Source organism: Mustela nigripes, chromosome 1 (assembly GCF_022355385.1).
Source record: "Mustela nigripes isolate SB6536 chromosome 1, MUSNIG.SB6536, whole genome shotgun sequence".
In the NCBI taxonomy this organism is placed as follows: Eukaryota; Metazoa; Chordata; class Mammalia; order Carnivora; family Mustelidae; genus Mustela; species Mustela nigripes.
The window spans coordinates 41,199,998-41,211,069 of record NC_081557.1 but is presented as its reverse complement, the minus strand read 5'-3'; the positions used below and the strand labels follow the sequence as shown (position 1 = coordinate 41,211,069).

Here is an 11,072-nt window from a genome sequence, read left to right as displayed (position 1 = left end):
TTTATTTGACAGAGATCACAAGTAGGCAGAGAGGCAGGCAGAGAGAGAGAGAGGAGGAAGCAGGCTCTCCTGTTACGCAAGTTAGGATAGAGTATTGCCAAAATTTGAAAGTTCTGGTGTCCTTTTTTCTTTCGTTTTAATTTTTTGGCAGTTTACAAACAGTAAGATTAATGGTTTATATATAGTTGTGTGAGTTTTTACATGTGTCTAGATTCTTGTAACCAGCACAGACAGAATGCAGAACAATTCTACTGCCCCACAGAATTTCCTCACACTGCCCGCTGTACTCAGACTGTCCACAAATTCCTAACCCCCGCAACCGCTCATCTTTTCTCTGTTCCTGTATTTTTGCCTTTTCCAAATTGTGATATAAATGGAACTGCTCAGTATGTAAGTTTTCAAGACTGTGTTCTTTGACTTGGCATCATGCATTTGAGATTCACCTATCTGGCATCTTTTTGAACCTTTAGACTCTTTTAAACTCTGTCTCCCATGAGGATATAGGTGCCCTGCTCTGCTTTATGTGAATGTATGCCCAGAGCTGGCAAGGCCTAGGCCAAACTAGACAGCTCTCCTCCTACCTCAATTTACAGAATTATTTAAGAAACTGATTTGGGATTTGTTAAGTGTTGAGAAGTTATTATAGATCCCTTAATAATCTTTAGTTTTCCTTTTCTCACAAAGAAATAAAATTCATCAAGTTTTCGTTGAAACATATTTAGGGAAAAAAACTGCTTAGATGAATATTTTAATCACCTGGAATTCAATAATGTTTGTGGGTTTTGTAAGACTTGATTGGCTTCACTTAATTTGGAAGAAAGAACAAGAAATCATGTAGTTTTTGTAAATTAATACATTTCTTTAAGGGGGCTGCCCACTTTTTTTTGTTTGTTTTTGAAAAAATGCTTTATTTTTGTAGGGCACTTTTAGATTCACAATAAAATTTGAAAGGAAGATACAGAGATTTCCCATGTCCCTCCGGTGTCAACACACGCACAGCCTCTCCCGTTCCAGAGTGGTACATTGGTTAAAATTGATGAATCTGCACTGATACTCATAGCACCCAAAGTCCGTAGTTTCTCTTAATGTTCATGCTGGTGTTCTGCATTCTGCGGGTTTGGACAAATGTATAATGCCATGTATTTACCATTACAGTATCATTCAGGCTTATTTTCCCTTCCCTAAAAATCCTCTGTGCTCTCCCTGTTCATCCTGCTCCTCTGCCAAATAACTTTTATTTCTACGTGGTTTCTTTAGAAAATACATAATCTTTTGTATAGATAATATAATCATAGGGTTCAAAAATTTAAATTATACAAAAGAATAAATCCCACTTGATCATGGTATATGATCCTTTGAATGTATTGTTGAATTTGGTTTGCTAATATTTTATTGAGGATTTTTGCATCTGTGTTCATCAGGGATACTAACCCCTGATTTTCTTTTCTTGCTTTTGATATAAGGGTAACACTGGCCTCATAAAATGAGTTTGGAGGGAAAGTTTGAGAAGAATAGACATTACTTCTTCTTTGGATGTGTGGTAGAATTCACTAGTGAAACTGTCTGGTCCTGGGACAGCTTGTTTTTTTGGGGAGGTTTCTGATCACTGATTGAATCTCCTTCTAGTAATCAAATTGGTTGTATGTTTTTAGGAATCTGTAAATTTCTTCTGGGTTGTCTGATTTGTTAGTGTATAATTATTCCTAATCTCTTATGATCCTTTGTAGTTTGTGGTATCCTCTTTTTTCCTTGGTGAGTCTAACTAAAGACTTGTCAATTTGTTTATCTTTTCTAAGAACAAGCTTAGTTTCACTGATCTTCTCTTATCTTTCTGGTCTCTTTTATTTATTTCTGCTCTAGTCCTTGTTACTTTCCTTCTAACTAACTTTGGGCTTCATTTTTTTCTTTTTCTGGTTCCTTGAAGTGTAAAGTTAGGTCTTTTGAGACTTTGCTTTTAAGATTTATTCATTTATTAGTGAGAGAGAATGTGCAAGAGCGAGCAGCGGGGAAGGAGAGAGGGAGCGGGGAGAGAGAATCCCAAGCGGACTGTGCCGAGTGGAGCCCAATGTGGGGCTTTATCCCATGACCCTGATAATATGACCTGAGCTGAAGTCAGATGCTTAACCGACTGAGCCACCCACGTGCCACCATTTTTCTTTCCTAATGCACCTCCACTCTAATATTTATTGCTTTTCTGGGGGTGGGTTTTTGATTGGGTAGAAACTGGAAGAAGCAGCATCTCGTGCAGCAGAAGAAGAAAAGAAACGTCTTCAGACTCAAGTGGAACTACAGGCCAGGTTCAGCACAGAGCTGGAGCGAGAGAAGCTTGTGAGTGCCACACAGCTGGGAACCTGGGACCTGCTGCCTTCGCTCACAGAGCCAGTTTGGGTGAAGGGGGAGGGACCAAGGCCTGGGAGGCTGGAGGGAGGCCAGCTTGTCAGCTGGGCTATGCTTCTGACCTGCAGGGGGCTCTAGGGAAGTTCTGTGTTTCTTCATTCGGTATGGGCTTATTGAGCACCTATGTGCCAGCCACCAGGCCAAGGATATAAAGGTAAAAGATGAAAGCCTTGCTTTTAGTACCCCAGAATAGAAATTCATGGAATGGGGTGATAAGTACTGTGGTTAGGGTGACTGTATGTCTTGGTTTGCTGGGCTAGTCCTTGCCATCCTGATATAATTATTAACAGCATTCTTTTTCCTTCTCAAAGAGTCCTGGCTTGGAAAATAAGTAGCTATGGAAAAAGTAAGCATGGGTTCCATGACATTCCTCTTCTGTCATGAGCAAAGTGGGAGGTTCTGAAATCATGAGAACATATGAATTCTGGTCTGCTTCCCTTAGCAGCTCTGATTCATCCCCCAAGACACCCAAGAGCCAGGCTGCTGGAGGTGGTTAGCTAGTTCATTGGAACACAGGTCTTACGCGGAGTTGTAATGTATGGGAGAGTACTGAGCCCAGTGCCCATCAAATAGATGCTGGTGACATTTATTAAGTTTTTGTTGCTTGGAGTTGAGATAGATATATTCATGTTAGGAGAGAAAAGTTCATAGGCAAGCAGCTGTTGGGGGAAGGAGCGCTGTACTCACAGCCAGAAGAGCTGGGTTCTTTCTTCTCTACTCCTGCTTTTGAGCATAAGTTTTCTCTTTACATTGGAGGTGTTGTCATGTGATCTCTCATGACTCTTAGGGACAAGGAAGTGAGCAGTGAGAATATTTTATAAACCACAAACACATATGCTGGTGTGCTGTTACATTGAGATATCCTTGTCTTCCAATTTTTGAGATTCAAAACTGTTTAATACAGAAAGGAGAACCCATATACTTGTTAGGGTGATAACTTGGGTGCTTGAGTCCCCCCAAGGCTGGATGTGCCCCAGGGAGGAAGAAGAGGGGCCTGGAGGCAGCCAGGTAAGAGGAGTCGCTGGCTGCTGGTCAGTCGTCCCTTTCCCCTTTAACCCTCCCTCTGGCTGTTCTAACTGGGCAGAGGTTCATTCCTTTTAGAGAAGACTATGGGTAAAGAGGTTGTGGTTGTATAATAGAAAGGACTTTAAAGAGAAATTATTCAGGGAAACGATTTTTCTTGACTTGAATCTTAAAGTGTGGAGTGGAAGGGATGGAATGCTCCCTGGGCAGAAAGACAGCATGAGGGCTGTAGCCTGTGGCCCCGACTGTGCTGCGGTCTCAGTGTTGGTATTGGCTGCGGTGTTCTCCTGGCTCCATCTTCAGTCTGGGAGTGGGGGACGGGCCCTGCCCACCCTGCTGGGCTGCGGCAAGGGCTGGCCATCAGGAACAGCCCCTTGAGAGCAGCGGGAGACCTTCCCTGGGGATAAAGTCAGCCTGAGTGTAACATGACCCTTTTATCCCATCAGATCAGACAGCAGATGGAAGAACAAGTTGCCCAGAAGTCCTCTGAACTGGAACAGTATTTGCAGAGAGTCCGGGAGCTGGAAGACATGTATCTAAAGCTGCAGGAGGCCCTGGAGGACGAGAGACAGGCCCGGCAAGACGAGGAGACTGTGCGGAAGCTTCAGGCCAGGTGCCATTTCTGTTTGTCTCCTGTGTCTTTATGTGCTTCGCTGGGGCGAATGTTGTTTCTAGGAATGACTAACGTTCTGGTGAAGAGGGAGGAGTGTCTGCCAGACCGGAGAGACCTTGGAGGCCTGGCTGGCTGGCCAACTTGTTTACTCTTGGTCTAGGGCCCTGGAAGACCCTGGCTTCTAGGGCCCTAGACAGGCTTTCCATCTGTGTAGAGCAGGCAGGTCGCCAGGCCTGAACACAGGCATGAACCAAGGCTGAGCAGCCCAGCCACAGCACCAGCCAGGCTGGGGGGAGAGCGCTCTGAGGATGCCACTGACGTCAGCACTGGCACCATGTGTTGGTCCCTACGCCTTCTGCTGTCACTCAACACGGGATGCTCCCACCTCCAGCAAGATAAAGTCTCCACTGTCTTTGCTCTTTTGTGTCGGTTGCTTCAGAGTCCAAGTTCCAGAGTCTCGTTTCTTCCTAATGCATCTGCTTAGGCAGGCCCATCTCGGGCTTCCACTGTGCCCTGGCTGCCAAAGGGCAGGAGGGCAGGGGTCTGGCCTTGGCTTCCATAGTGGGAGATGGGCCCTGCTTCCCATCAAGATGCCCATTGTGCAGATTCCTTGGGACACGTGAAGGGGATTCAGACCGGGCAGCCTGAACACCTGCAAACGTGCATCCCCTTCTATACTCTTACCACTAGGATGAAAAAATAGGCCTTTCCTGTTCCATGTTGTTTCACCAGTGCCTAGAAAAGCACACAGAAGGTGCATCATACATGCACATATTGAGTGGGTGGACAAACACTTGTCACAGCACATTTGCAGTGTTGTGTTCAGCTGTGGGTCTTACACTCCGGAAAACATCTAAGGAGGAGTGGCCGGTCCTGTGTAGAACTAGGAGCAGTGGATGGGAGAGCTATTCCTAGTCTAGGAAGAACTTTCCACGGCTGCCCATAAATAAACTTGCTGGATCCGTGAAGCAGTGGGCGGGCCATCCCTCAGACGGTTTGAGCAGAGTCGGATAAGCACCCTGCAGGGTGTCGCAGAGGAAGTTCTCACGGGGGGGGGGGGGGGGGGGGGGGGGGGGGGGGGGGGGGGGGGGGGGGGGGGGCGGCGGCTTGGGGTGGTGACATGAGGCCATCTGGTCCGTCACTTTACTCCTCCTCTCGCTGGCTTTGGAAGAATATGCTGATGTTTGGGCCACTGGAAGTGTGTTGGTCCTGGGCCGGCATCTAACCACACCGTCTGTACTTGGTACAGGTTTGGGCTGTACCTCAGTTTATTTAAAAGCCTCTGTAGCTCGATATTTTAGATAGGCAGCCTGTGACTCAAAGATAGCCTTTTGGAGTCACACAAACCTTGGTGAAAAATCCACTACTAGCTGTGTAATGTACTTACACCCTGACTTTTTATTGCTTCATTTGGAGGGATGACAGTACCTTGCAGAACTGATGGGTTAGCAGTCGAGAAGTCAAGGGAGTGACATACACGTAGTGATTGTTCAGCCAAGTGGGAGCTGATTTAGTCTGCCTTCTGTTGGCTCCTTCTTCCCTCACTTAATTAGTTTGTTAGCATTGTCCTTGGTTGTAGGTCTGTACGAGATGAGAAATGTTTTGCTGTTACAGCAGCCCAGGCACATTTCACAACTTGGCCCTCCCACCTGCCAGGTGAATGACGTGGTACAGGTCACTTAGCTTTTGTGCCTCACTTTCTTCATCATTGAACTATGAATGCTGAGAGCACTTAAGTTTATTGTGGGGATTCATTAGGAAAATACACTTAGTTCTTGGCCCAGTTTGTGGCACAGTAAACCTCTCATAAATGTTAATTTGTTTTCAAACAAGAGTGCAACAGAGAGGAGCAGGACAGGCGGCAAGGGTCGCCTTACCAGCTTTAGGAATGTGGGCCTCTGCGGCTCGTTTCTTCCTTGTGAAAGAAGGGGGTTGGCTGAGATGGCCTCGGGGGCTCTGGCATCTGCCGGGTGTGGGCGCCCGGGCAGGTTAGATCCTGAGCGCTCTGTGTCGCAGGTTGCTCGAGGAAGAGTCTTCCAAGAGGGCTGAACTGGAAAAGTGGCACTTGGAGCAGCAGCAGGCCATTCAGACGACTGAGGCGGAGAAGCAGGAGCTGGAGAATCAGCGCGTCATGAAAGAGCGGGCCCTGCAGGAAGCCATGGAGCAGCTGGCGCAGCTGGAGCTCGAGCGGAAGCAGGCGCTGGAGCAGTACGAGGTGATGACTGGATTTCAGGTTTCCAAAACAAACGTTTAAGCACCCGAAACTAATCTAGTCCTCTGGCTTACCTAACTGGACTTAAAGTAAAAACTTAAACATTTAGAAAGAACAACAGTTGCTTAGCTGTAAGAAGCTGTAGTGAGAATTTTGCCTAGCTGTGAGTAGTAGTAGTTTTTATAGGTGGTGAGGGGGATCAGGTCAAGTCCAGTCAAAAGGCACACAGTAATCTGAACAGGAGAGGTCTAATATAAGCAGTTATTAGCCACAATAAGGGGATTGCCTGCTAGGAAATGAAGACTCTAAGGAGGCAGCAATGGCAGGTACAGGAAGCAGCCCATGCCTCTGTGCCTGAAGCAGGGCACCCAGAGAGGGGACCCAGCTGGAAGAGGGTCCCCCTTTGATCCTGGCCCCTTATGCCCATGACTGTGATCCCGACCTCCTTGGAGAGAGCATGGCCTTGGCCCCCTGGACGGCAAAAGAGCAATGACTGGGAGGCTGTCCTCTGGCCACTGGGGTGAGCCCCTGGGGTGCCCCCTGCCACAGTAGCTGCTGAGAAGAGCGGCAGGTTCTCAGCAACCGAGAAGGGTCCAGTAGAACCCGGAAGCAGAGGCCCTTCCTCCAGTGTCCCTTCAGTGCCCTTTACTGACCAACCTTAATGGTGCCCACTGGCAAGGAGAGTTACCTGCTGTCACACACAGGACAGGGGAGGTGGCGTTTGGAGCCAAGGAGTGGCGAGCCGTGATGCTTACATAGGGGTCTTACCCGTTCATGTGTAGCAGTGTCAGTAGGTCCCCTAGCTGACCTCAGGCAGGTTACTCAAGCTCTCTGCATCTGGTTTCCACATCTGTAAAATGGGGGTAATAAGAGTTGCTCCTCTTGAGAGTGGCTGGGAGGATTTCCTGGAATAACCCGCAATCATAGAGTCAGCACCCAGTCATTTTTTATTTGGCTCTTGAGCTCCTGTTGTGTTTGCATCATCCAAAATCTCCTTGTGTTCCAGGGAGTTAAGAAGAAGCTGGAGATGGCAACTAGTAAGACCAAGAGCTGGAAAGACAAAGTGGCTCAGCATGAAGGATTAATTCGATTGATAGAGCCAGGTAACACACTCTTTGGAGTAATCAGATATTCTCCCAATTTTTTCCTCTCTTTTATTTGTGTGTTTGAATTGTGCTAAAAGTCTTCATTAGTCCAAATACATAGAAACCAAGCTGTTTGGGGTCAATTGCTCTTGAGTAACTTGCCCTGTAATAGATAAGAAGGCCCAGGAATTCCCTTTGCATTCGTCTTCTGGTGGTTTTGGGGGGTATGACATTGATGGATATTCCTCAGAGGAGAAATAAAGGAGAAAGTGACTGTTTTCTCTGTGGGGAAATGGGTATGTTAACTGAAGGGTGTGGTACTTCCTGTATTTAAGGTGTGTTTGTCCCTTAGGTTCCAAACACCCTCACCTGATCACTAACTGGGGCCCTGCGGCTTTCACCCAGGCAGAGCTGGAAGAGAGAGAGAAGAGCTGGAAGGGGAGGAGGAGCACGGAGTGAGGGGGGCGAGGGGCCGGGCCCGTCGGGGCGCCCCGTGGAGCTGGAAAGCTCGATGCTAAAGACACAGGAACTGGCTTTGCCGCTTCTGATCTTCCTTCTGTGCCTCCTATCAGGTCAATATACTAAGGAAGCCATCTGATTTCTCTGCCTGAAAATCAGGGCTCACCTGAAAAGAAAAAAAATTCGACACTATCAAGCTCTTTATCTACTCTTTCCTTGAAAACTTCAGCTTCTGAAAATTCCCTTTAGCTCCCTCAGGTGCTCGTGGGAAGTGAGCCGCGCACACACCGTGCGGGGGGGCGCCGTCAGCCGCCATGGGGGACGGAGTCGCTCTCCCTCCTCTGTGGCAGCAGTTCCCTGTCTCCGAGCGCAGCCTTCTAAACCAGCCCGCTGATCTGCTGCGGGTGCCGCTGGCCAGGAGGCTTGCAACTGCTGCTCTGGCCATCTGGCAGCATGTGACCCTTATCCCTGCTCGCGGTCCCGATGCAGTTGTGTGGGGCTTTCTACCCAATGCGTTGCCGCTGATCCACGTCCTGGCCCAGGTGGCCCCAACTCAAGGGAGCGAGTGCTTTGGCTGATAGATCCTGAGGAATGAAAGATAGCACAGAGATGAACTAAGCCCCATTGGAGTGGTGATTTGATACTAACTGAATTCTTTCTAATATTTAAAATGGTCTGGAGGGTCAACCTGCTGCCAGACCCCCTTGCTTTTTGTAGTTACTGTACAGAAAATTTCAGGAGTGTGTGAATGCTTGTTATAATCAGGCCTTTTCCTTAATAAATAGGGATATGATCATTTATAGGAATTACACATGAAGAAAGTTTTAAAAATGTATTTTTATGATGTCCTATGTTGAGAGAGAACAAATATTTATAATTTGCAAACATTCTTACCTAAATATTGTACAATGTAATATGCTGAACTTTCTTAATTTTTTGCTAATTTTCTAAGATATATTAAAAATGTTTTGTATGTTTGGGTTTTTTGTGGTTTTTTTGGTGTTTTTTTTTTTGTGTGTGTTTTTTTAGTAAAATGGACTTAGAAAATTAAAAACACAAGAACAGCATGCATTTTAAACTGCCTGATTTACTAGAACAGGGTGAGGTTTTGTGGCTATCTGTATATTTTCACATAATGAGATGGACTTGAGTTGAGGGATACTCCCTGAAAACCCTGAGTTTGGAGCTTGGACCCCCAGATGAGTGCGGTCACAAGGTGAACTAAGTCTTCATGTTTGGTGTTTGAGTTACTCCTGTGGGAAACCATGGCAGACGTGTGCGCTCACAAACGGGAACTTTTAAGATATCTCCCTCATTGTTGCTCTTACCTCCAAATCTGCTTAACCTCTGCTTTCCTGAATTTTCTTTTTATGACTTTTGGTTTTTCTTTCAGTTTTACCAGAGTAAATAGTGTGTTTTTTGTTTTGGTCTCACATGGTTGCCAAGACTGAAATGCCTACTGTGGGCTAAGCCAGCCCACTCACTCAGGCCAGCTTGATTGTGTCTTGGAAAGCTGATCTTTCCCTTCTAGAAGGAGAGAACACACTCGCTAATGTTTTCTTAAACATCTTTCTCTACTGTAGTGGTTCTCAACAGGGGACACTTTTGCGCCCCCCTCCCCCAGGGGATATTTGGCAATGTGTGGGGACATTTGCGGTTGTCTCAACTGGTACTGTTACTGGCAGTCTAGGTGGGTAGAGGCCAGAGATGCTGCCGAACTTCCTACAATCATGGGACACTTCCCTGTAGCCAAGAGTCCTCTGGCCTGAGCTGTCGATGGTGCCAAGATTGAGAAGACCTGCTCTACAGAAAGGCAAGTTCTAGTGCCCAGAACACAGTCAGGGTTTTCCCTCAAAGAGTCCCAGGAGTAGGGGTGCCTGGGTGGCTCACTCATTAAGCGTCTGCCTTCGGCTCAGGCCATGATCCCAGGGTCCTGGGATGGAGCCCCACATCGGGCTTCCTGCTCAGTGGAGAACCTGCTTCTCCCTCTCCCACTCTCCCTGCTTGTGCTCACTCTTTCACTGTGTCTGTCAAATAAATAAATAAAATCTTAAAAAAAAAAAAAAAAAAGGAGTCCCAGGAGTTGTCCTGGAGAGAGGCTGCCTGCTCTGGTAGCTGGCAGAGAGCCGAGGGCAGGAGGCCTGGCACAGCCGGCGTGGGGTGCTATGCTTCAGAAACTCTCATTGTTTTGCCTTTTTTTTTTTTTTTTAAACATTTTATTTATTTGACAGAGAAAGAGACAGCAAGAGAGGGAACACAAGCGGGGGAGTGGGAGAGGGAGAAGCAGGCCTCTTGCACCTGAGCCGAAGGCGGACGCTTAACCGCTGAGCCACCCAGGTGCCCTGAGTTTGCCTTTTCCACAAAGATCCGGAGGGAATTGCTTGGGTATGTTTTAAAGTCTTTCTGTGTTGCAGGTTGCTGAGGTTTGAAATATGAAAGTTACCATGAGCTTGATTTTCTTTCCACGAGAGAGAGGGTCTCTCGCAACCATTGAGCAGCTGGTAAGGAACGAGCGTTCATTGCTGGGCCTTGTACTGGCGCCTGCTGTGCTTGGCAGAGCCTTGTCCCCTCAGCAGAGGCCCGCAAGGCTTGGCGGCCGGAGGAGCCGGGATCAGGCTCACCTGAGGCCTCGAGCATGTGCGGCAGACGCGCCGCAGACACGCCGCAGACGCGCCGCAGACGCGCCGCCCAGCCGTCCCCAGTTCACCGCAGGAACTCAAAATGTATCGAAAGGATCAGTCCTGGGAATTGTTTAAGGAATATGTTTCTTTCTCTTCCCCTCTATTTCCTTGTTTATTTATACTCATTTTGAGGCCCATAAAAGTCACGTCCCTGCTTGGGGAAGCTATTTGGTAATATCTACTAGAGCTAAAAACAACATGTGTCCAGCAGTCAGCAGTTCCACCCCCAGGAGAACTGAGGTCTGTGTCCCCACCAAGACCCAGCGGGAGGGTCGTTCACAGCAGCTTTGGTGGGATGGCCCCAAAGCAGAAACCACTCAGCGCCCACCGGCGGGGAGACTGACGAACTGGTGTATCCAAAGGACACGACATTGTAATGAGAAATATCACATCACTGAAGGATGGGAAAACATGAATGAATCTCACAGACATCACGTAGAGCAAAGAAACCGGAGAACATTCTGCGTGATTATAGTAATTTCCAGAACCAGCAAAGCTAATCTGTGGATTTCCAAATCAGAAGTAGAGTGACCTTGGGGTAGGCGGGGTGGTTGATTGCAAAAGAGCATAAGTGAACCTTCTGGGAAGCTGGAAATGGGCAG

General features: G+C 47.4%; 1 protein-coding gene across 2 annotated transcripts in view; it reads left to right on the top strand.

Moving 5' to 3' along the window:
• Positions 1-8,770, top strand: part of SWAP70 (switching B cell complex subunit SWAP70) — a 68,003-nt gene extending 59,233 nt beyond the window's left edge. For both annotated transcript variants that reach the window (XM_059408457.1, XM_059408466.1), the window contains 5 exons: positions 2,221-2,328; positions 3,867-4,033; positions 6,050-6,248; positions 7,252-7,348; positions 7,683-8,770. In XM_059408457.1, coding sequence (XP_059264440.1) covers positions 2,221-2,328; positions 3,867-4,033; positions 6,050-6,248; positions 7,252-7,348; positions 7,683-7,789 — 678 coding nt within the window. In that variant the 3' untranslated portion in view covers positions 7,790-8,770. The remainder of the gene's footprint in view (positions 1-2,220; positions 2,329-3,866; positions 4,034-6,049; positions 6,249-7,251; positions 7,349-7,682) is intronic.
• The last annotated feature ends 2,302 nt before the right edge of the window (positions 8,771-11,072 follow it).